Source organism: Peromyscus eremicus, chromosome 2, assembly GCF_949786415.1.
Source record: "Peromyscus eremicus chromosome 2, PerEre_H2_v1, whole genome shotgun sequence".
In the NCBI taxonomy this organism is placed as follows: Eukaryota; Metazoa; Chordata; class Mammalia; order Rodentia; family Cricetidae; genus Peromyscus; species Peromyscus eremicus.
Window position 1 is genome coordinate 100,284,293 of NC_081417.1, and position 26,511 is coordinate 100,310,803.

At 35.6% G+C, this 26,511-nt stretch overlaps 1 protein-coding gene across 6 annotated transcripts in view; it reads left to right on the forward strand.

The window, feature by feature from the left end:
- Positions 1-26,511, forward strand: part of Cntln (centlein) — a 254,855-nt gene that overhangs the window by 120,071 nt on the left and 108,273 nt on the right. For 2 of the 6 annotated variants that reach the window (XM_059254499.1, XM_059254500.1), the window contains exons 9-12: positions 6,255-6,419; positions 7,995-8,120; positions 16,798-16,919; positions 18,283-18,402. In XM_059254499.1, coding sequence (XP_059110482.1) covers positions 6,255-6,419; positions 7,995-8,120; positions 16,798-16,919; positions 18,283-18,402 — 533 coding nt within the window. Of the gene's footprint in view, positions 1-6,254; positions 6,420-7,994; positions 8,121-16,797; positions 16,920-18,279; positions 18,403-26,511 lie in introns of all 6 variants that reach the window. The other 4 variants (XM_059254502.1, XM_059254503.1, XM_059254498.1 and 1 more) reach the window with 3 other exon arrangements.

Here is a 26,511-nt window from a genome sequence, read left to right on the forward strand (position 1 = left end):
TTTCCCAAAAGGCTACATTGTGTTTGCCAGGCTTAGAATTCATAAATTTCTTAAATAATTGAGATAATGTATGTAAAATAGCAAAAACTATATACTTTGCCACTAAATGATACTGTATTTAAGGAGTTTCAATATAGGATGAAATAAACCAAACAATTTAATATACGTCCCTTGTAAATGCTGATAGCTGTGAAACAGCCTGCACTTGTCACGTATGCTCAGTCAGCGTCCTCTGTAGTGACTGCAGTGTGCACTGTTGGCTTAGATGGAGGAAACAGGCTCAGGGTGGCATTACACTGTTGGTTTGTTTGTTTGTTTGTTTATGGTGTTGGAAGGAACCAGGGCCTTTATGTCAGGCAAGCTGTCCGTCACTGCTCTAGATACACAGCCCTTGGCTGCTTTTGAGATAGGATCATACCTCTGTGATCCTCTCTCTCGCAAGTACCACGGTATCTTGACAACTTATATTATTATTTTTTAAACAATTGACACAACACTGAAAAGTTACTTATTTCCCAGCTTCCATTCTACTTTTAAAAACCAAAATTACCTGAAGGATCAGTGTGTAAAGATGTTACACAGCATTTATTTATTATGCATAAGGCCCTGGGGTCAATCCTTACCAACAATCAAAATAGTGATTATTTCCATCTGGAGGGTTTTACATACATATTCCACTAACCTTTTTGTTTCTTATCAGATTAACTATGGCCTCACACCAAACCATGATATTTCCCAAATGAAAACTAAAAAGTAGCCCAAGACTTTTATATTAGAAAAAAAATATTAACAAGATAAAAAATTCTAAGATTTTTAAGGGTTTGATTTCTAAGAATGGACTTGCATGAAGAAGGGGCTTGGTTTGTTTGATTTTGTTATGAATATAAACCTCCCTTAAAGAAGAAATGTATGTATGATAATATATATAAGGATATATTCTACTACATATGTGCTATGTATATACAAATAATTACACGTTTATATTCAATATTGTTAAGTTTGCAAAGAGTAGATCAAGATATAGTCCTGTAAGACATAAGAGTGAGTAGTCTAATAAATACTACTTCACCCAGGTAATCAATATCCCCATCTGTAGTCACAAACCTTGTTGATGGTATCTAGCTACTGTGGTTTGCTATGATTTATCTTCCAAAAGTTCATTTGATGGACACTTGGTCTCCAATGTGGTGATGTTAGGTCATAAGGCCTTTAAATAGGGCTGGTTGGCTATAATTAGGTTATTGGGGGTGTTGTGCTTGGAAGGAGTTGGTGTAGGTTTTTGTGAGATCAGTCAGTTTATTGCTGACAGAGTTCTTATAGAAAGTGAGCTTGATATTCTGGCTTCCTGTATTACCGTATGATCTGTCCCTAGAACATATTCTTGCCCTGGTGCTATCTGTTGTGATGAGGTAGGGCTAGGAAGACCCTCTTCAAAACTGGAACCATTTTGCTGGGACTTCCAGCTTCCAAAACTCTGTGATAAATAAGCCATTTTCTTCATATAGATGATGTAGCTCCAGATGTTTTGTTGTAGCAATAGAAAATGGATTAAATGTTATCATTTATAGTACTACAATGATAGTGATATGATCTGGTACCCATATTATCTTTCTCTGCAAAACTCATAACCCTAGTGTAGTATGAGGAAAATAGTCTGCTTGAGGTACATCATATAATAATCAATCAAACTCATCAGAAATAAGGAAAATTTGAGAAACTGATAGAGTCAAGAGGAGCCTCAAGCAAACATAATGTATCCTAGACAGGAAACTGAAATAAAAAAAAGACATCAAGTAAAAATAAAGAAAACTAAATAGACTATCTAGTTAATGAAAATGTTTGGATATTGATTAATCATAATTTAAGATATGAATAATAGGGGGAACTGGGTGGGGATAGGTGACAGGACTAGAAGAATTGCAGGAAAAGCCAGGCAGTGGTGGTGCACACCGTTAATTCCAGCACTCCAGAGGCAGACAGGTGAATCTCTGTGCCAGGACAGCCTGGGCTACACAGAGAAACCCTATCTTGAAAAACCAACCAACCAACCAACCAACCAACAAACAAACAAATAAACAAACAAACAAAGGACTCTGGGAAATACTTGTATCTTTCTGCACGTGTGAAACTGTTCTTGACGCTGTCCATTGAGGGCTGACCAGGTGCTCAATGAGCAAAGGCGCTTGCTGCTGAGCTCACGGACAAGAGTTCAATCTCTGGCACACACAGGATGAAGAAAGAACAAAACTCCACAAGTTGTTTTTTGGCCTTTATACATGCACACCTACCCCCATCGTACATACACACAAATAAGTATGTGTTATAAATGTTTATGATACTGATGGATCTGGAGGCAGAGATCCATGACTAGGCCCCAGGTGGATCTCTGGGAGTCCAATTAGCGAGAATGAGGAGGGTTTATATGAGAGAGAATTGTTGAGACCAAGGTCGGATAAAGCACAGAGACAAATAGCCAAACAAACGGAAACACATGAAATATGAACCAATGGCTGAGGGGTCACCAACTGGATCAGGCCCTCTGAGTGGGTGAGACAGTTGATTGGCCTGATCTGTTTGGGAGGCATCCAGGCAGTGGGACCGGGTCCTGTGCTCATTGCATGAGTTGGCTGTTTGAAACCTGGGGCCTATGCAGGGTCCCTTGGCTCAGCATGGGAGGAGGGGACTGGACCTACCTGGACTGAGTCCACCAGGTTGATCTCAGTCTGTGGGGAAGGCTTTGCCCTGGAGGAGATTGGAATGGGGGGCGGGCTGGGGGGAAGGTGAGGGGGGCGGGAGGGGGGAGAACAAGGGAATCTGTGGCTGATATGTAGAACTGAATTGTATTGCAAAATAAAAATTAAAAAAAAAAAAAAGAAAAAAAAATGTTTATGAATGTATATTGACTTTTAAAAATCAGTTTAAAGAATAGGATTATAATTTCTTCCTTGAAAGTCTGCAGTTATATCTCAGACTTGTCTTTATTCCTTTTATTCCTAGAAAAAAATGAAAAATTTGTAATGAAATGGTCACTGAAAAAAATAAAAGTATGAAAGTTCACATTTAATCTTTCTACTTAAAAATTCCCACACTGTAAATGTTCAGTTTTTGTTTTATACATTTCTGGGACACTCTGTGTTGTGTATAGCCATCTTTGCTTAATAACTCCTGGATACATTGATGAGTCCTTAGCATAATTATAATATTTAGTGTATTTTAAGGACATTGGTACATATTTTTACATTTCTCTAGAAATTTATAGCGGATTAAATTTTGCTCACAATATTATTAAATTGTAGAAGTCATAAATTGGGGCCAACTAATGTTTAGATGTATTTCTCTTGGAAATTAGTAGAACCATAAGAAGTTATATTTTCCTTATATACAATTGAGTGGAGATACAATGAATGAATTCCTTGCGCCAGAACAGTAATGTGGAATGTGTCTACATATCATGTTGGTTTTATGTTTTTTGTTTGGTTTGGGTGGGGTTTTAAGGACAGAGTCTTGCTCAGAAGCCCAGGCTAGCCAGGGATTTTCATTGTATACTAGGGTGACCTCAAACTCACAATCGCCTTATACTAAGCATTGAGGTTACAGGTATTCACCACCATGCCTGGACTTTACTTATACTCAAAAGCTGGTAGTTTTAAGGGAAAAAGTGAAACATGAACATCTCTCATCAAGAGAAAATTTCTCTTAAGTACATGAAAGCATATAATTTGAAAAAAGAACAGTAAAACTACATAGGGTGATGGATACAAGTGTCTTTGCTTAATGACTTCAAAACAAAGTTCAACCCATTTCACTTGCTTCATTATCCTCTGGATCCAATGTGGAGTTGAATTACCATTCTTTTCAAAATTTAACAGTTTTTTGTTGAATTTTGAAAGATGCTGCTTAAACATCTGTTTTATTATTAGAAATATCACTAGTATTAATGGAAATAGTATAAGTAAGATATAATTTCAGTGGCAGTATCTGCTTTTGGAGCCTTTAATGTCCTTATGAGCATTTGACCTATTTCATCAACGCATATTAATTTTTAATAATCCTAGCTTATCATATTGTAATCCGCAGATGTCATAAACACTCACCTTTTAAAAGAACCTCAAATTTATTATTAAATATACTCATAAGCTAAGATTATGTTTCTCCTGTTTTATTTTAAAAATTGGGTTGACATTGAACAATTATTAAAAATTTATTTAGAAAATGACAGAATGTTAATATATCCTTTGTAGCCAGATCTGGAGGCACATGCAATCCCAGCACTTAGGAGGCAGATGCAGGTGGATGTCTGAGTTCGAGGCCAGCCTAGCCTACATAGTGAGTTCTAGGACAGCTAGGAATACACAAAACCTATCTTAGATAATATCAATACATTATATGTGATATATATATATATTAGACATTATCATATAATATACTATAGCAATGTATAGCATATTGTATATAGTATATAGCATATGATATATGCTACCCAGTGTTATTTATTGTATACATTACATATCATATATCACATATATGTGTATATCTCCTTTGTAGTATTTGATGGTGACATAGAGAAGAGCAGTATAACTTTTAAATGTTTTTAATTTGTCAGGCAATAAAATATTAGTGAACAGCATATGGTTGACTTTAATAGGAGAAAAAAATCAAAGAATGAAAACAGCATGATGCCTAAAATAGGAGGAAGAAGAAAAGGGGCAAGTCACTTAGACTATGGAAGAAAAATGTCTTAAGATTGTCTAAAAGAAAGTGATGTGTGATTTTTGATAGTACAAGGCAAACAACTCTGAAGGAAATGTTCAAAGTATGGTAAATGAACCCTTGGACATTAATCAGGCGATTTAAATGCAAAGAAATTCTAAATGTACAAGCATACAGATAAAAATAGTTCTCTTATCCCCAAACTATATGTTAGGATTGAGGATTTTTTTCTATTCTATTGAAACTGAAAACAGAAATAGGAACAAAGTGGTATTACCTTTGTTCAGAATGTACATACACAGATAGGCACACACAAATTATATACGCCTATGTACATTATGTTTTTATGTCATCAAAGTTCTTGGTAATATCATTTGGGAAGGATAGGATTGTGCATAATTAAAGTTATGAAAAAGATTTTCAGGGCTACTGGATCCATATTGATAGTATTAACATCCTATGATTTGGCACTTTAATGTGATTAAATAAACAAAAAAGGACTAGAGAGATGGTTCAGGGATTAAGATCACTTGCTGTTTTTGCAGAGTACCTGGATTCAGTTGCTAGCAACCACAGGGTTGTTTATAGCCACCCATGATTAGTGACTACAGTCCCAGGGTAGTCCTATTCCAGAATCAGATGTCCTATTCCAACCTCCCTAGGGTTCCTCCATGCATGTGGTGCACATACATACATACACTCGGGCACAAACACATATGTATGAAACAACTACATAAATCTTTAAAACACTATTTTCGTAATGATTCTGTAATTTATCTTTTGTAAAAGAAGTGATAAATTTGGACATGTATTTGTGCATGGCTTTCTGTGGTCTCAAATCATTCAGTGAAAATGGTAGAATATCATAGAAAGCTAGTTTTCATAAGCAGGTTTCCTGGGATTCCTATTATTGAAATTTGGGGCTAACCACCAGCAGTTTATGACATATGAGCAGATTTCTAAAGAGAATCCTAAGTAGGGAATTGATTGTCAAATGTCTCAGAATTGTTGAAGTGTGGTTATGAATTTGTGACACTTTGTAGGCTTGCTAGCTCTCCATGGTGCTGGTGCTTCCCTCCCCTAGATTCTTATTCTGTGCTCTTGTGACTCAGTCTCTGGATGGTAGAAGGAGACACTTGGTTATAACCATAAACTTCTAGTGATTGATTTATAGATTTATATATACAGGTGTATGTCATGGAGCTTCAATTTAAAGGTTTTTTTTTTCCTGCAAATCTATATGACAACAATATTTAGGAAGACATTTGTATAGATCCTTGGTGTTTTAGCTGAAAAAAATCACTATTAAAATGATATGGTTTAGATAAAGGGAGTTTAGACTTTTAGATCTTGAGCTCTCTCAGGGCCTTGTGCATAAAATGACTGAGCTGGATTCTATAACCTCTTATAGCCTATCGCCTGCTGTTAAAATGAATTTTCTCAAGAATGTTTATGGCTAATATGGTGTAATGGAAATGTACCCATATTTTTAAATGATATAAAATATCATATGTGGGGTTTGACATGTAAACTTTAAATAACAGTTGCCTCAACAGCCATCGTTATCAGGCTTGGAAACATTAGTGGTCTCACAGAAGTCTGAAATCGAGTGTTTACAGAAGGACCTGAAAGTGGCAAATGAGAAGTTATTGGAGAGTAGACCCCCTGCCCAGAGTTCCTCAGGGAAGAGTGCTGACGGAAAACGCAAGGTAGACATTTTATCATCTTACTCACTGTCAGGAGGAGGCTGGCAAGGCAAGGGAGGAAGTCAGAAACAGAGAAGCATGCATTTCTTTCCTTGTATTTATTGAAAATAAAAACTTACTTATTTTTGGTAAGTATCCCTCATCTACTTAATAGAGTTTATTGTAAAATGTAATTACTTGAATTTGTAATTTTAAGTAAAAGGAAGTGTATATAATATTCATTTTTGTTCCAGTATGATATATAAAGTACAAGACACATGGAATATAAAATACTGAGATATTTCAACATTAATTGTTTTATTAGAGATTCAAAGGGTAGCAATAAAGATAAATCAGCAAATTTTACATGGCATATTTTTTTAAACTTCTCTACTCTTTTTCTTTCTTTTTTGGTATGCATTATATATATGTTATGCAGCAGAATATGCTATAGAATATTTACTGATAGAAAGGTTATAGATAAGTTGAAGTAACTTTTTCCTAAAAGCAAGGCATTTTAAACATTTTTTCCTCACACCTGTTACACCAGAAGAGTGGTTTGTGTAAGCACAAGCAGTGTGCTAAGGATGATTGCTTTGGGTTCTTTCCAGTCCCCCACCCTTTTTTTAATGATTAGAACAAGCTACCTTGATGAAGGAAGCATTTTAAGTAAGACTGATCTGTGTACCCATGGCAGTGTTACTTATGCTTTATAGTATTGTTAGTAATTTTCACAAGTGTGGATTTTATTTCTTCATCATAATATCACTTACTTTGCAGCTCTTATTTTGAGGTAGTTTCCCAAGCCTTATTTAAATGAAAGAAAGCATTCATAAGATTAAAAACAGTTATAGGACCAAATTTGGTTGCTTGCTATATTGCTGAAGTTTGAAAATACACTATTTTTATCTCCAAAGCCAAGTAAAGGAAGAACAGGTGTATTTTAAACATTTTCTTTTTCTTTTTTGTAAGGACATGCATAAAAAGGGAACACTGCTGCCCAGCTTTATAGCCATTTTCCTGCATTTTGTCTCCAGATTGGTATATGGAGCTACATAATATAAACACACATTCTTGTCTCTAGTTGGCCACATTACAGTTAATGACCATATGGTCATTATGGTATAAGATCTACTGTCTGTTGTATTTATATTCCTCAAGCATATTGTTCCTTCAACTTCACAGTGTGTTAAACTATTTCAAAGGGGAAAAAATCCTTTCCCTCTTGTTTCTGGTTGTCCTATCAAGTGTAACCTTGGACCCTTATAGAGCAATTAGACCAGCCTCTATCCCCTCCTTTGTAATGAGGTTTCTTGCATTTCTGAGTCTATAACCCTTTAGTCTTCCCTAATGGGACATCATTATTCTGAAAGAAACAATGTAAATGTAAATGAATATTCTCATTAACGAGTCACAGAGAAACCTTTAGCTGCAGCACTGTGGTAATTCCGCTTGTTATTTCTCGGGTATTCCATGCAGGACTTTTTTTTTTTTTATAATTCATTATTAGTATTCAAAATTACTTGTTCTTTAATTTTGCATGTCTTTCATAATCCAGTGTTTCAGACAGTTCAACCATGTCCTTGTTTTATTCTCGAGGAACCACCTGTGAAACGCTCAAGGTCTTTGTCCCCAAAGAGCACTTTCCTGGATTCCGAGGAGCTAAGGAAGCTGAAAAAAGCTGAAAGAAAGATTGAAAACTTAGAGAAGACACTACAGCTAAAGGTGAACATTAAACCGTTTCTTTAATTAAAGCCATGCAAAGATAAATGTAAACAGCAAGGATACAGTTCACATGGTTGTCCTTTCTGAATTTAGTTATTATGTAAAAACAGTCTTTAAAACAGATTTCTTAGAATTTTTAACTATTTAAGTAAATACTACTTGAAAATGAAATACTTATTCATTATTTTCAAATAAAATTGGGAATAAATTTATTACAGTATTTTAGACACAAAAACGCAACACCATAGATAGTAGAAGAAGAATTTCCTGTTGTTTATCATATGATAAACATTTTAAGACTAAATTGGATTAAATATCATTTTCACTTTGCTCAGGTTACTTGTAAATACTGTGTTAGTTACTTTTCTTGTTTTATAGAGGAAACAATGAACACTGAATGCTAGTTAGTCTGGACCTCCATGCATGGGATGGTGGTGCTGCTTTGATTCAGGGTAGATCTTCCTTTTTCAGGTGAACCTCTCTGGACATGTCCTCCCAGACATACCAAGAGTCCTGTCTCCTAGGTGATTCTAAATGTAATGAATTTGATAATAAAGTTACTTTTACATGAGAATCAGATAGAGCTACGGATGTAGCTCAGTGGTGGAGCACTTACCTAATGCATGCACAGTCTTGGGTCCATCTCCAAGCCTGCAAAAACAAAACAAAACAAATGCAAACACATAGTAAAAATACCAAATAAATATATTATGTATTATTTTTACATTTCAACTGAATTTATTACAGAACATTTCATGTGGTCTTTAAATTCATTCTCTGCCCATTTTTAGAAGCATATACCTTATTGCTTTGTCTTTGAGAGTACATACTTCCTAATTCATATTCAGTGAGCTTTGTTTATGAGAGGAAATTCTTAGTGCATATTTAGCTAGTTTTATGTGACTGTATTGGGGGTCTGTCTCTCTGGCTCATCTATTTATCTGTTTACTTATTTTTGTGATGCTTGGGATGAACCTAGAGCTTCACACTTGCTAGACAGGTACTTAACCACTAAGCTACATTCCCAGGCCCTGGAGGGCTTTAATTTTCTTCTCTGGCTTTGATATGGATTTTTTTCATTTTTCATTCATAGGTACCTGAAGTCTTACACTCCTTTAGTATTTGTCATATAATTGATTCTCCACAGCCTCTCCTATTGCAGTGCTCTGTGTTGTCCCTGGGATCTTATGTGTGGCAGGCCAGCACTATACCTTTGAGCCTTCTTGCAGTCCTAAATGCTCTATTCTTTTTTATGTAGTATATAGTTATTCTTGGGGAGATTTTTTTTGCCTAATTTATGTTAGAGATACAGTTATATATGCACTATAAATAATAATTTTCAACCTTTTCTTCACTATTTATGTTTATTCATAGTCAAACTATTGCTCTAAAACAAACAAAAATGATCATATATTCTTTCTACCAAAAAGAAAGTGCAGATTATTTCATCCAGCATTTAGTTTAGTTTACAAAGAACACAGAAAAATATTGGAGTTACTTGTCTATTTATTTGATTACACAAAGGAATTAATTGATCGTTTTAATTAGTCAGCATGCATTATTCACTTATTATGCAACTTGCTAAGACACAATGGGTTGCTTGCCCTCTAAGACCTTGTCTTTAGCTAAGAATGTGTGGATACAGACCAGTTAGTAGTGTACTTGCCAAAAAGGCACATAGTCCTCAGTTTAATCCCAGCTCTAGATAAAACTGGACCCTAGAGCACACCTGCCATCTCAGGATTCGGGAAGAGGAGGAGGGTTAGAAGTTCAGCTACATAATATTGTCGAGGCCAACCTGAGCTACTACATCAGACTATGTCAGAAAGAAAGAGTATATACATGTGTGTGCATGCATGTGTGTATATGTATATGTATGTATATATATGCACATATATTCATCCCTATCATATTTTCATATAGGATTGTTTATATTAAATTGCAATTGACTCATACAGTTATAGAAGTTGAGAAGTTATAGATTTGTAGTTAGGAACTGCAGGTCTAAGAGTGTAAACAGTATAGTTCCAGTCTGAGTCCTCAGGCTGTAGAACCAGGACTCACTCTGTAAGTTCCATGTCAAAATCTGAGTTTGAATCCAAAGACAAGGGAAGACAGTGTCTCAGCTCAGATATGGTCAAACAGACAGAAAAATCTTGTTTGTTTTTTTTTTTACTGAGGTTTTCAACAGATTGAGGAATGCTCTCTGCTTTAATCACTTAATTAGTGTATGCTTTTGCTACTAATACAATACTAGAGATTTGTACCTAACACAAAAAGAGGTTTCTTTAGGGTACCAGTTCCTGCACATGGAGGGACCCCATCTAGTGATAACCTTCTGCAGGCAAAGTTGTAGCTAGGGTTTTCCTGCCTGGCCCACAGTAAGGACAAATCTTTGTCACCCACCAGTTCCACAGCCGCTCAGACCCAACCAAGTAAACACAGAGACTTATATTGCTTACAAACTGTATGGCCATGGCAGGCTTCTTGCTAACTGTTCTTATAGCTTAAATTAATCCATTTCTATTAATCTATACCTTGCCGTGTGGCTCATGGCTTGCTTACCAGCATCTTCACATGCTGTTTCTCATCATGGCGGCTGGCAGTGTCTCTCTCAGCCTTTCTCTTCCCAGCTTTATTCTCCTCCTTGTCCCGCCTATACTTCCTGCCTGGCCACTGGCCAATCAGTGATTTATTTATTGACCAATCAGCAACACACTTGACATACAGACCATCCCACAGCACAAAGTCATCAGGCTCATGTATGACAGTGAGAGATAGGAAGTGCTCTCTCTCTTCCTACTAAGCCACTGCAATTCAGTCTTGAGGTCTTCACAGAAAAAGAAAAGAAAACTGGTCTAATCTCACTCTTCTCACATAGACCAGACCTCTAAGCATGAGGTCACTCTAAGTTCCTGCCTTCTTAATACTTCATAATGGGGGTTAACTTTTCCACATTGGGGGATATTGCTCAGTGGTAGAATCCAGACTTAGAGTTCGGAAGGCTCTGGCTTCTATTGCCAGCACCACAAATAGTAATGGTAACAGCGATGATAATAAATGTGTCTGCTTCTCTAGGACTGCTGTAAGGCAGTACCACAAACTGAGTGACTTAGTACAATGGAAGTGAATTATCTTGAGGTTCTGCAGGCTAGGCCAGATATAGCAAGGCATCAGCCACACCAATTCCTCTGATTGCTGAGGATTAGTCCCATTTCTTCCTCCTCGTTTCTTGTTGCTTAAGTATTCCTGGCTTTATAAGTGGCATTCTCCCAATGTTTTCACATTGTCTTTGTGCATATCTTTCTCCCTGTGTCTCTATTTTATCATTGTAGAAGGTGTGGTTTGAGTAGGAATGGCCACATAGACTCATGTCAATGCCAAAAGACAGAAACAAAAGAAAAACAATACAACCCACTCCTCCAAGGGAATAAGAGGCTATTCTGTAGCCATATTTGAGTGATTATAAACCAGGAAACAAATATTTAGGTCTCCCCAAATATAACCCCCCAGTGAGGAAGTAGTTTATAAAAGAACAGAGAAAGATATAAATTAGGGAATTTTAAAAATATATTGGTGGGAACAATAAGTGGGTAGTTACAACAAACAGAAGAATCTCAACTCTGTGCTTCAAATGTTATCTGATAACATTCTTAGTCCTTTGGTAGAGAATGGGGTTTTGTTAAAACATTGTAAAGATTTTTATCTGTTACTCAGGATATTAAGTCAGACTCTTAGGTAGCCAAGAAGGCTGTTTAGGGTGTTAAAGATAGCCTGAGGGAAATTTTAATTAGGATAACTGATCAACAATATTCCAAACTCTGTACTCACTGAAGTTAACAGTCCATGCCTGTGCAGACAGCATCTTTCCAGGAATTCTTTACACCACAGTCCACTATTGAGGGACATCAAGACAGGAACCTGGGGCAAAATCCATGGAGGACAGCTATATGCTGACTAGCTTTCTGGATGAGCTTATAGCCTCTTATGTAGTAGCTTTCTTTTGTAGTTCAAGACTACCTGCCTACAGATGGGGCCACCCACGGTGAGCTGGACCTTATGTCAGTTAAGAGTCAAGATAATCCTCCATAGACTTACCAACAGGCCATATCTGACCTAGGCAATTCTTCAGTCAAAATATTCCTCTCAAATGACTCTAAGCTGTGTCAAATTGACAAAAAATGTTGACTAGGGCCTACAGTTTATATGTATTTTTTCATAGCCCTTATACATAGGAAATTTATACATTTTGATAAAAGTTAAGTATCCCTAATGCAATCCTTGAAAATTCATTAACTTTTTTTTTTTAACACAATGGGTTATTATAGAAAGAAGAGAAAGAACATAAAGTTGGAAGGGGAGCATGGAGCTGTGGGGCTGGTAGGGGTTAGAGAAGGGAAGTAGGAGGTGGATATGATTGAACTGTCTTGTGGGCATGAATTGAAGGGTTAATGAGCTGAAAGCCTCAGGTGACCTGAGAAACTGGACAGGAAAGTTGACTTGACTGATAGCACCTGTGGAAGTTAGCGATAAGCTCAATATACCAACCTCCATTGTTATGTACTCTGAGACTGCAGGGGAACTGACCTGTAGATGGAGTCTTGCCATCCTATTAGGTGTGTATCCTCCCCTCTCTGGCTGAGAGACTGGCGATATTAAAAGACAATTAATTAATTAATTATTAAGAGACTTGTTGATATTAAAAGACAATCTGCTTCTGCTGAGATCAGTTTATTTCTGTTATTTCCATGTCGCCTTCATCAGGATTCATCTAACATGCATGAAATTCTCAAAGAATAAAGACAGAAAGAAAAAATAGTATTTTGCTCACTTCTCTACACACATGTTCTTGTTCTCTAAAGACCAAATGACTACTTTTTGAACAGAGTTTATGCTCCTAATTCACCTTATTTTACCAAGGAGCCTTTAAACAAACCAGAAGAGTAGATTAAGAATCACTTCTGTTCTTCTGAAATAAAAAAAAAAAAATAGAGAAAATTTACTTGATGGAGTGTACTTAGTTCCAGTTCCTAATGTTTCAGGGTCCCTAGCCATTTCAGAAAAAAAAGTATAGAAAGTACTTAGTAAATGTTTTATAGAATGATCCAATGAATGGATCTAATTTAATGGCTACCCGTGGGATATTTGTGTGTCCTTTAGGAAGATTTAGTATTTAATAACATAAAATGTATCAGTTCTTACACTTGAGTTTGTCATATGGCTTGTGGCAATATTTCTCTGATAAAATCTATTTTTATTTTCACTATTATATATGGAATAGGAATTAAAAGATTACAATTCAATGAAGAGGATATATATGTGAGGTTATAAAGAGTCTTTTCTTATTCATTTTTACAGTTCCTTTTGAGGTAATCACCTTGTGACATACAAACTTAGATTATGTCTTTTTTTTTAAGTATTGAATAAGGGAGAAGTTGTGGTGGTATTGTGTTCCTCAAAATATTGTGTACCTTAATAAACTTATCTGGGGTCAGAGAACAAAAAAGTCACAAGATACTTAGGCTAGAAAATGTTAGCACACGCCTTTAATCCTAGCATTCCAGAGACAGAAATCCCTCTGGATCTCTGTGAGTTCAAGGCCGCATTGGAAACAGCCAGGCATGGTGACTCACGCCTTTAATCCCAGAAAGCGGCCTTTAATCCCAGGGAGTGGTGGTAGAAAGCAGAAAGGGTTATAAGGCATGAGGACCAGAAACTAGAAGCATTTGGCTGGTTAAGCATTTAGCCTGGTTAAGCATTCAGGCTTTGGAGCAACACAGTTCAGCTGAGATTCATTCTGGATGAGGACTCAGAGGCTTCCAGTCTGAGGAAACAGGACCAGCTGAGGAATTGGCAAGGTGAGATAGCTGTGGCTTGTTCTGTCTCTCTGACCATTCAGCATTTCACCCCAACAACTGGCCCCGGGTTTGATTTTATTAATAAGACTCTCTAAGATTCATGCTACAAGAAGTGAAATGTATTCTATATATATATATTTTTTTTTTTTTTTTTTTTTTTTTTTTTTTTTTTTTTTTGGTTTTTCGAGACAGGGTTTCTCTGTGTAGCTTTGCGCCTTTCCTGGAACTCACTTGGTAGCCCAGGCTGGCCTCGAACTCTATTTCTGAAGGCAAATGAATTCCATAAAACCACCTATGTGACTGAAAGTATATTTAAATGTTATCATTAACTGTATATTTATAAATAATCTTTAGCCGGGTGGCAGTGGCACACGCCTTTAATCCTAGCACTCAGAAGGCAGAGCCAGGCAGATCTCTGTGTGTTCCAGGCAAGCCAGGTCTACAGAGCGAGATCTAGGACAGGCACCAAAACTACACAGAGAAACCCTGTCTCAAAAAACCAAAAAAAAAAAAAAATCTTTGGTTTGAATTTACTTTCCAATAGTTTAAATTTTAAGAACTTTGTAAGAATTACATCAGCACTGGAGTATTATACATCAATGAAGAGACAAGTAAAATTAAAACAAAGTTCATTGATCTCCTATAAAGACTTCTTATCCTTTAGAGCTGTGGACTATAGTTACTGTAGAAAACTTAGAATATTAATCAAATATTAATTGTACAACAAGAAATTATTGGGAATATATTTGATCTCATGAAGAATAATTACAGCAAGCTATTATAGAAGGGTTTTTTTTTTACATAGTTTAGCTATAAACTTATTTTTGAAAATTATTTTAGCCTTGATCTCTTCTAAACATTTCTTATAGTTAAATTACTTTATTAAGAAATTTCTAATGTAGCTTGTTAAAATTCCTAATAAAATAACTGGCGTTTAGTTTGTTTAGTAAATATAGTATGAAAAATGTAAGTTTAAATTCCTTTTTTATTCCCTACAGGATAGCTCCTATTTTAAAGATAAAGAAACTGATACACCCTAAATTTAAATGTCTGCCACAATATTAAAATAAGCATTTTAATTGTAATGGCTATTTCTGGCATTAAAGTATGCTGCTTTTAACAAGTTTGCAGCAGTGGTTTCAAACTATTCTGAAACTCTTAGTAGATAATGATTTTTCTGAATACCCCAGTCAAGCGGTGCCACTCTCATGCTTTTAGTCTTTATCAAAACTTTTCATTTTCCTCTGCTATAAAAACTTCTCGCCATGCACCTAACTTCAATAGTTCTGATAGCCATTTAAGAAATTCTACTAGAAGAACAATAAAAAGAGAGTGAATGAGTATCAATACTTGTGAGACAGAATTGGAGTAAAACAATACAAACTATAAATATTATCTTCCAACATAGATGAGCAGTAAGTGGTCAAAAAAACAGTGAACTCTAAAAGATAAGGCTATCACTGTTAATACCTGGAGAAGGGATGGTAAAAGATGCTTAGTTTTGCTCTGTGTGTCTCTAGGGAAGGCCTGCTGCCAGGCTTCTGCCTATAAGCCTTTGTTTCCTATTCTGTGTTTTGTAGAAAAAGAAGTTGAATTTAGTTGTGTTTGTAAGATTATGCAGCTAACAGAAAAGTCTCTCTCAGAATGGCATTCAAATCTGAGTTCCAAATGCCTACTCATTTCACATCACTACAGGCTAGAGAGAACCTGTTTCCCCTGGCAATTAACCATAGGAGTTTATCATACAAAAATAGTATGCTTTTAAAGATTCATGTTTTTATTTTGTGAGTATGAGTGTTTTGCCTGTGTGTGTGTGTGTGTGTGTGTGTGTGTGTGTGTGTGTGTGTGTGTGTATGTGTGTATGATGTGTCTGGTGCCCATGAAGGCCAGAAGAGGGTATCAGATTCCATTGAATTTGAGTTGCAGATGGTTGTGAGCCACCATGGTTGTGTAAGCACTTTGAACTACTGAGTCACCTCTCTAGTCCCTGATTGCCTTTTTAATTTTTTTATTTATTTATTTTTATTTGTAGTTCTCATGGGGAACAAAAGCTCAGGAAGTTACTTGTTTTAGTTTGAGAAACACAGTTCATAAATAATACAGTAACAAATACGTTTTTCGAGGACCAAGAGATTGGACTTTGTAATATGGCTATATCTAATGAATAGTTCCCTCATTTGCTATACATTTAAACATTGTTGACTGGTATAATTTAATCTATGTGTTGATGTCAAAAGTAATCCTTTGGTTTTTATTGTGACTTTTTCAAAACTACTAAGCTTATTTCTCCCTTTTGCAGTCTTCATGGTAGAACCTGAATGTTAAATTACACTGTTTATAGCATATGTCCATCCTTGTTCTCTTCGTGCTGTGAAATCCCTGTGCTTTATTACATGTGAATTATGGATTCATGGCCTTAGGAATTTCTCTGACTATAACTACTATCCTTATATCTTTAATAAAATAATTTTCATATATGCAAACAAACCTTGTGCTGATAGAAAAATGAATGTTTCTGAAATAAATTTATGAAACTTTGAATGTCTATGAACTAATAGCAAGAAAAAGGATGAAACTAATTTGCCATATAAAATTTGAGCCTATGTAAGGTACACAAAAATGTAGTGAATTGATTGAATTGATCAAGCAAGCCTGTTCTTTGACTAGAGGGAAAAAATGGTTTTGGCTGAAATAAGTATTGTAAGTGCACTCAAGGTTACACATGACCTTCCCTCAAATTTTATCTCTAGGTGAGTAATTTTTGAATCATTGTATCAATAGCTTTTCATACTTATACACTTGCTTTTTCTGTTCTATAGAGCCAAGAAAATGATGAGCTAAGAGATGCCCATGAAAAACGCAAGGAAAGGCTACAGATGTTACACACCAACTACAGAGCAGTAAAAGAGCAATTAAAACAGTGGGAAGAAGACAGTGGCATGTGAGTTACATGGCTCATAAAGGCATTTCCCTAAATATTAAATGGAATGGAGAGCATTACATAGGTGTTTTAATGGCTTTTGTTTGGTTTTAGAGAAATTATTTGGTAGTCAAATCTTTACTGTGAGTATTTTAGTGGAGAACATAACAAATGAAAACAGAAAAATGTGCTAGCCATAACTATAGACTTTCCTATCATTTACAAATGTCATTGGCAGGTGATTATGAGTAGTATATGTCTTTACTATCAATAGAATAGCTTAATAAAAGTCTATACTTCAAAGTAAAACCAGTTAATATCCATATTATTGAAGAACTGCTTTTAAGTAAATAAAATACTGGTGTTAAAAATTTTATAACCCCCAAAGTATTTACATTTTAATGGAAAGACAGTAGAAATATGAAACCTACATGTATAGTTAACCACCTTAAAACTATTTCAACCTAATCTGCAGTTTGAAGATCTTTACTATCCATCAGTTTTTTTAACTTCAGCTTATCTGAATGAATTGGCAGTCTCAGTTCAATTGCCCTGAACAGGTGTTCAGATCTTGGTTAGTCGTAAGTTGCTCCCTTGTTAACAGTATCAACAGAGGGCAAAGGACTGAATTAATACAGAAAATCTACTTCCTTCCCACTTTGAGATGGATCCTTTAGGGCACTGTTGATGATGCACATTGGTCTGTTCTGTAGAGAAGTCGTTTCTAAATTGGCCAGTACAGCACTTTTAAAAACTAGAAGTGAAGTTTGTTTTATGTACAGAAAATGAAACTGTAAAGGGCATTTGGCCTCATGTGTAGTTAATTGTCCCATCTAATCTTTTCCTTTGATGAATAGGAAATGGTGCACATCGTGTCTCCATGAAGCAGTGATAGAGCAGCTTTCCCTAGCTTTAACCTCTGCTCACCCAGCTTGCAGTGATCCCTACAAGACTGCAATCTGCTATCTGACATAGTCACTATTAATAACTCGTCTGTGATAGGGCATCTTTACCACATGCAGATTGGATGTCAGCAAATTCTAGATGAATCAATTGCTTGTGTCTTTTTTTTGGAGACATATAATCCTACAGAGTATGTTTTATTACTATTATACTAGAATGAATGAGAGAAATAAACCCTTAGGTTTATTAATATCATATGCCTACTTAAAAGTTTTCTTTTCATGGTAGCAATTTAGCTTTAGGAAATTATGATATAGGACTTTAATTTTGACATGCTTAGGTACTAGGAAAGTCATCTAAGAAACAGTAAAATTAAAGTAGTAACTGAGATTTAGTCATTGGATAGTTCTGAATTTTAAGGAATGTATAAATAAACTTTATGGCACTTTGAATATGCTACAATTTTTTATTTTAAAAGTAGGACTGAAACTAGAAAAGTGAAGCGAGCACATCCTCAACAACTTCAACAGGAAGACTCAGATGCTGTGTGGAATGAGCTGGCGTATTTCAAAAAAGAAAACCAAGAGTTGATGGTGCAAAAGTGAGTTTCTTTGTAACAACAGAAAATTGGATAAATAATCTGGGAAATTTTTTGTTACTCAAAGTCTTACTAGAGAAGTACATTTTAAAACTTGAGAATGAGATTGTCTGAGATTTAGAAATAAGACTGTATATGTATGTGTGTGTATAGATAGATAATTATGCAATAACAAGTTGCACATTCACTAGCTCTAACAGAAACTGTATAATATGATCTAGGGATTGTGTTAATTAATGTGGCTCTCATCTGTTGAGAGTGTCGCTCTTCATTAGCCTGTGTTTTAGACACTGCCGTGCTTTATTTTTGGAATGAGGTGGAGAGGGGATAACCTAGCCAGCCATCCTTGTTTGATCTCCTAGATATATACGCAATGCAGAATGCCTGAGCTCTCTTGGTTCCCTGCCCTGTCCTGCTAATCCCAGCTGAGCTCATTATGGTGTAGCCTTGCTGCTACTCTTGGAGCCAGAGCTGTCCAAGCTAATTACTGGTAGCAGCAGAACTGCCTGTTAAGGGTCTGGTGTGGATCTGCTAACATGGTCCTTGGTAGTGACCTGCAAAAGACACGAGGGAATTGCTTTCTTTCTTGCCTTGCAGTACCTGTCCTTTGGGTTTAATGCTGATCCTCCACATAGGTCTTTTAGCTGCCCTAAGTATAAAACTTGATGAAGGATACTTATATTTTAGAAAACATATAGTTTGCTTGCTTGATCTTATAATTCACGGCCTATTATATTTAGCTTGGCAAAGAAAGAACACTTGTTTTCTTTTGAGACAAAAAAAAGAGTTATACCAATATAATTAGTCTCTTCTTTTACTTAACTGTTTATTTTGTTTAGAGTAAATTTTTGACATGTGAATCATAAAGCATTTTTTTATGTTCAGATACTGTTTAGCTTGCTACACTTAACATCATGTGGCACATTGTAATGAACTGTCATTGATTATTCTTAGCTGTAAGCTGAAAGCTTCTTTATATAATATGTGTAACTGTTGATCTTTTTCTAAATAATGTGAAACTTTTAAGGACATCATGACCATGTCAGATTTAAATGTATATTCTTCTTTCTTTCCTAAAGTACAGTGTTTTCTATTATAGCTGAATGTTAAATGCCAATAACTAAGTCTCTTACCATGAAAATTATTTTCCAGACTACATAAATTATTGTTGCAAACATTTCTTGATTTTAAATAGCTTTATTGAAATATAATTCAGAAACCATATAATTCTCTCATATTAAATATAATTCAAAGCATATTCAAAGATTTCTACACTATCTATCATTACAGTTAATTTTAGGACATTTTCATAGCCTCTGCAAAATCCTATACAACTAACCCTTTCATCTACTTTTCCAACCCTAGGCAATTACATACTAGTCTATTTTTTCTCTTTTTAGATTTGCCTATTTTCAATTTTTCATATAATCTTTGTAACCATGTTCTTTCACTAAACCTATTTCCAAAGCTCATCCATGTTGTAGCATGTACCAGTACTACCTTAATTTTGTATGTGAATTAAACAAGAGACCTTCTCTAACTAGCTGTTAGAGCCAACCTACTCAAGAAAATTCAGGTAGACATTAACTAAAAGAGATAGATTTGGGTAGTATTTTACTCATTAATGAAATAAAAGAAAATGTAAAGAATCTATTTAAAGAAAGTTTGATAACTCTTAGAAGCCTAATCTGTTCACAGTGAGGTGCTGCTACATCATGAATAGCTCTTTAAATGAAGTGCTGAGTCATTATTAAACCATTAAAAAAATTGGTAGCCTGTTTAAATTCTTCAGTGTAAATAGCCATTTATGATATAATTATTTTTTAGTAAATAACTATATATTACATACTATTTTATTATATTAGTAAAAAGTAATGAATTATTCTTCATAAAGAATGCTGAAGGTATGGTGGCTCAAGAATGTCATCCCAGCACTTGGGAGGCAGAGAAAGAGGTTCTCAGCAAGTTGGAGGCCAGCCTGGTCTACATAGTCAGTTCTGGTCCAGCCAAGAATACATAGAGAAACCTCATCTCAAACAAAGAAACAAACAAAATGGAACTTTTTATGTTATACAATTGCAATGATTTAATGTACATCAGAATTTTGTGCCCTGTGTTGTGGAAAAGAAGGACTTTTTAACATTTTAATATTTAAGTATTTGTTTTAAATTTTATTCTTTTTGAGTGATTTTAAAAACTGCTATTTGAGTTGCTGACTTGCTTCATTAAAAAAAGTCATTAAATAGAATTTGGCTTGAGATTAGGACAGAATTCAATTACCTAGATGTTCCAAAACAGATTTCTGGCATTTCATGCTAAGCAATATTCTTAGCAGTGACTATAATAAATCAAAATGTTGGTCAACTCTGAAAAGTGTTGAAGCAGTTCTGTCTTGCAGTATCAAATACTCGCCCAGTGTTTATGTAAAAATATATGCCACTGTGCCATAGGAGTACTGGGGTCACAGACACTTGTCTCTGGCTTCTAACTCTTTCCTGGGTTCCCAGAATCTACACCCAGGCTGTCAGGCTTGCTGGAGCAGATGCTTTCCCCTGCTAGCCACCACCCCAGCTCCAGCCCCCTCATGCTGTTGTCTTCTTACATGCTCATTTTCTTTGTTCTTGTCTTTCTTTTAGGAGGTGGCAGGGATGCTGCAAGGGTGAAGGGCAGATATGGAGGGATTGGGAAATGAGTAGAATTGTGGTGCATGATGTGAATTTCCCAAAGAATCAATCAATAAATTACATTTTTTAATGAAAACTGATTTTTTTTTATGTGTCATGGCTTTGATGTTATATCTAGGCATTATTTTCCTGACCTAAAGCTATAAGCATTTTATGCCATGTTTTAAAATTTTTATAAATTTATGTTTTATATTTGGCTCCATATTCCATTTAGAGATATACTTTGTATAAGTTATGTATTGTAGGCTAAAGTTTGTAGGTAAAGATTGTGCCAGCATCACTTTTCAAAGGATATTTTCCCCAGTAAATTGCCTTTTAACTGTGAAGTATCAGTTTATAATATTTCTTTGTACCTAAATACAAGAGTCTTTTACTCCATTCATCTCAATCCTGAATTTCACAAAGACTATACTGTTATAATAGTTGATGCTTTTCACAATGTGTTAAATTTAGTGGCAGTAATCAATTTGATTCTTCAGAATTGTTTTGACCCTTCTAAACACTTTGCCCTATACAACTTCTGTACTATACAAGTTCTAAGTATGAAAAACAAAAAAGACTTTGAAAAACAAATTCTGTAGTGAGAGACTCAGGCAGGAACTTTTGGAATTGAGCTACAGCTCAGAGCTGTTTGGGGAGAGTAAAAACATTAACTATATTAAGCCTACATTTTCAAAAAAGGAACATGTCTATTAATTATTTGGGTTTTTAATTTTATTAGTACTAGATATTGTAGTGTACATACTCTGTATGTCACATGGATTTGTTAGCTGCTGTGGTGGTACACACTTTTAATCCCACTTGGGAAGCTGTTGCTAAGGAAGTGATGAGGCCCAGGCCAGCCTGGGCTCCAGAATGAGACACAATCACAAAAAGAAAAAAAGGCCCTTGTCAGATATGGAGCAAAGCATTTAAATATTGTAGCTATCATAAATGCCATTATGATATTTGCTTTGATTTCTGATTATATATTGTGTCTAGAAGTGAGTTATATTTTTATATGCTGTCAGTATGTCTTTATGTCAGAGATAAGCCTGCCATAGGATTTATTTTCTGCATGCTTTGTCTTTGAAATTTTTTATAATTTCATGTTTTAATCTGCAGTATCTTTGAGAATATTTTTAGATTGGGTAATTCTTAAGCACTTATGAAATGTGCCATTTGCTTCTTGTCTCCATGGTTTGGGATGAGAAAGGTACTGTTTGGATAATTTTTCTCCTGTGGATAATGCCTCATTTCTTCCTGCTTTCAATAATTTCTTATTTTGCTTTATTTTTTCAGAAGTTTGATTCTAAGATGTCTTGGCATGGATGTCTTTGGATATAGCTTATTTTGGATTCTCTCAATCTTTTAAAACACTGGGATGAATTTGCCAAATTTCAGTTTGGGGCCATTATCTCTATAAATATTTTCTTGAAGAGTGTGTTCCCTTTATTCTACCATTAGAATTCCCATGACAGCTAGACTTTTGTTCCACAGATCCAGAGACACTGTTCATCTGATTTTCATCCTGTTTTGCTTCTCTATAGATTATGTAATTTCTATTGTATCTTCAAGCCAAAGCTTCCCCTTCTCTCCTCTTTCATCTCTTATACTATAGCCATGCAGTATACTTTTGAATTGTAATTTTTAGCTAAAAAATAATATATTTGATTATTCTTAATGTAGCCCATTTATTTATTGAGAGATTCTATTTTATTTATAGAAGTGTTTTCCATTGTTCCTTAGAGAATTATAGGTATGACTGCTTTAAAACCCTTGTCAAGTTATTCTGACATATGTATTATTGGTGGTTTGAGTGAGAAAGGCCTTCACAATGTAGGACATTTGAACACTTGGTTCTCAGTTGGTGGCATTTGATGAAGTTTAAGTGGTATGGCCTTACCAGAATGAGTATGTCATTGGAGAAGGGCTTTGAGATGAAAAGTCAAGTGCCAATTCCACTTCCAGAGTGCTCTGTCTGTCTGTCTCTGTCTCTGTGTGAGTGTTTGTGTTTGTGTTTGTGTGTGTGTGTGTGTGTGTGTGTGTGTGTGTGCGTGCACGTACACTCCTGTTGCAGAAATGAGCCCTAAGCCTCCTGCCACCATGCCTGCTACTTGCGGCAGTGCCCCACCATGATGGACTCTTACCCTCTGAAACTACGAGCCCAAATAAACCTCTCTTGAAGTTCCATTGGTCATCTTATTTTATCACAGCAATAGAAATGTTACTAATACAGAAGTTTCTATCAGAGAGTGGGCTGTTGCTGTGAAGACCCTGGCCATGTTGTTTTGGAGGAATGAGGAAGAGTTTGGAACTTTGGACTGAAAGAGTAATTGGATCTCTGATATATAACATCATGTCATTAGCAAATAGGGATCATTTGACATCTTTCCCTATTTGTGTCCCTTTAACGTCCCTCTTTTGCCTTATTTCCCAGATAGTTCTTCAAGCACAATGTTGAAAAGGAGTGGGGATAGTGGACATTCTTGTCTCATTCATGACTTGAGTGGGATTCTTTCAAGATTTTCTCCATTTAGGATGTTGGCGGCTGTGGGTTTTTCATATATGGCTTTTATTATGTTGAAATAAGTTTCCTCTAGCCCTGTATTCTCTAGGACTTTCATTATGAAAGCATATTGGATTTTTTTCAAAGGATTTTTCTTTATCTATGGCGATGATCTTGGTGATTTGTTTTGTCTCTAAGTCCATTTATGTGGCTTATTCCACTTGTTGACTTGCACATGTTGAACTGTTCCTCCATTTCAGAGACAAAGGAAACTTGGTCATGTTGTATCATCATTTTGTTGTATGTCTATCTTCTGTTTGCAGTACTTAAGTAAGCATTTTGAGTATGTTCATCAGGGATATTGGCTTGTAGTTTTCTGTTGTGTCTTTACCTGGTTTTGGTATTAGATTGATACTGGCTTCATAGAAGGAATTTGGGAGTGTTTCTTCTGTTTTTATTCTTTTGAAAGACTAAGAAGAATCGGTTCTGTTCTGTAGAATTCTTCTGTGAATACATTGAGCCCTGGGCACTTTTTAGCTAGAGGGCATTTAATTACTATTTGTTGTAGTTACTTTTCTGTTGCTGTAAAGAGACCTGTCTTATAACTGAGTTTCTATTCCTGTGACAAAGCACCATGACCAAAAGCATCAATCATTGATTAAGAAAATGCCCTACAGCCCAATCTTATGGAGGCATTTTCTCTATTGAGGTTCCCTCCTTTCTGATAACTATACCTTGGGTCAAGTTGACATAAAACTAGCCAGCATATAAGGCTTTTTGTTTTAGAGCCACCAACTAGCTCCCAAATCATGGCACAAGACTTAGCATTAGTTATGAATGCTCGGCTTAGCTTAGGTTCATTTCTGGCTAGCTCTTTTAACTTAAATTGACCTGTTTCTTTTTATCCGCCTTTTGCTCTGCAGCTTTTTACTTTTCATCCTTCTGTGTATCTCACTTTCACTGCTTCTCTGGTCTGGCTAGCTGGTGGCTGCCTGGCTTCTTGTCCCAGGCGTCTTCCTCTTGTTCTCTTTGAGCCTAGATGTCTCCTATTTATTCTCTCTGCCTGCCAGCCCTGCCTATCTTTTCTCTGCCTAGCTATTGGCTGTTCAGCTTTTTATTAGACCAATCAGGTGCGTTAGACAGGCAAGGTGAAACAGATGCAACACATAGTTAAACACACATCTTTACATCATTAAACAAATGCAACATAAACAAAAGTAACACATCATTACACAGTTAAAGTAACATTCTGCATCATAAACATATGTAACACATCTTTACATAGTTAAAATAATATTCCACGACAAGGACTCTATTACCAAGGCAGCTTATAAAAGAAAGCATTTAGTTGGGGGCTTGCTTACAGTTTCAGAGGGTGAGTCCATGACCATTAGAGTGGTGAGCATGGCAGCAGGTGGACCGGTAGGCATTGGAGAATTAACTGAGAGCTTGAATGTTTAAACAACAAACACAAGGCACAGTGAATGAGAGCCAACTGGAATAGTGTGGGCTCTTGAAACTTCAAAGCTCGCCCATAATGGCACACCAGAGGTTTTATTGTATTGTGTTTCCAATTTTATATAGTTCCGGGAAATTTTTTTATTTCTTTCTTGGTTTCTTCTTTGATTTGTTCATCATTCAGGAATAAGTTGTTTAATCTTCATGAGTTTGTGTTTTAATTAGAAATTTGTTTGCTGTCAGTTTTAAGTTTTATGGCATCATGGCCAGATAAGATATAAACAGTGATTTCATGTTTTTTGAATTTGTAAAGATTTGTTTTATGTCTGTGGATGTGGTCTACTTTAGGAAAGCTTTCATGTGCTGCTGAGAAGAATGTATATTCTTTGGTTTTTGGGTGGGTACGCTGTAGATAGTTGTTAAGTCAATTTGATATATGAGAACTAATTATGATGTTTCTCTGTTTATTTTTTGTCCAGATGACCCGGTAAAGTGGAGAAAGTTGGGTATCAAAATGATCTATTATTAATGAATTTATGTTTAACAACATCTTCTTGGTTAACTGATGGTGTCCCTCTTTATCTCTTTAGGTTATTATTATTATTAATGTCTATTTTGTCATATATTAGGATAGTGACACCTGCTTTCTTCTTCATCCCATTGTTATTAATATTTTTGTCTCTTTATTCTAACGTGGTTGCCTTATCTTTAAAGCAAAAATAGATGGATTTTGTTTCTTTGCCATTTATTCAGTCTATGTCTTTTATTGGAGAATTGAGGCCATTGATATTTAAAGTTTGTATTGAAATGTATATGTTAATTGTCATTTTGTTGTTGATTTTTGGTGTTGTTTGTGTTCTCATTGGTACTTTGTATCTTAATAATTATGGTTTCTTAACTATTTCCCTTCCTGGGACTCTTCATGCATGTCCCTCTTAGGGTCCTCCTTTTTACCTAGCTTCTTTGGGGCTGTGGATTGTATGCTGGTTATCCTTTTCTTTGCATCTAATATCCACATATGAGTGAGTACATACCATGTTTGTCTTTCTGGATCTGGGTTACCTCACTCAAGATGATTTTTTTTCTAGTTCTATCCATTTGCCTACAAATTTCTTATTGTCTTTACCACTGAGTAATACTCCATTGTGTATATGTACCACATTTTCTTTATCCATTCTTTGGTTGAGGGGCATCTAGGTTGTTTCCAGGTTCTGGCTATTATGAATAAAGGTGCTATGAACATAGTTGAGCAAGTGTCCATGTGGTATGTGCCCCAAATTGGTATTGCTGGGTCTTAAAGGTTGATTTCCAATTTTCTGATAAACCACTATACTCATTTACAGAGTGGCTGTACAAGTTTGCATTCCCACCAGCAGTGGAGGAGTGTTCCCCTTGCTCCACATCCTCTCCAACATAAGCTGTCATCAGTGTTTTTGGTCTTAGCCATTCTGACAGGTGTGAAATGGCATCTCAGTGTTGCTT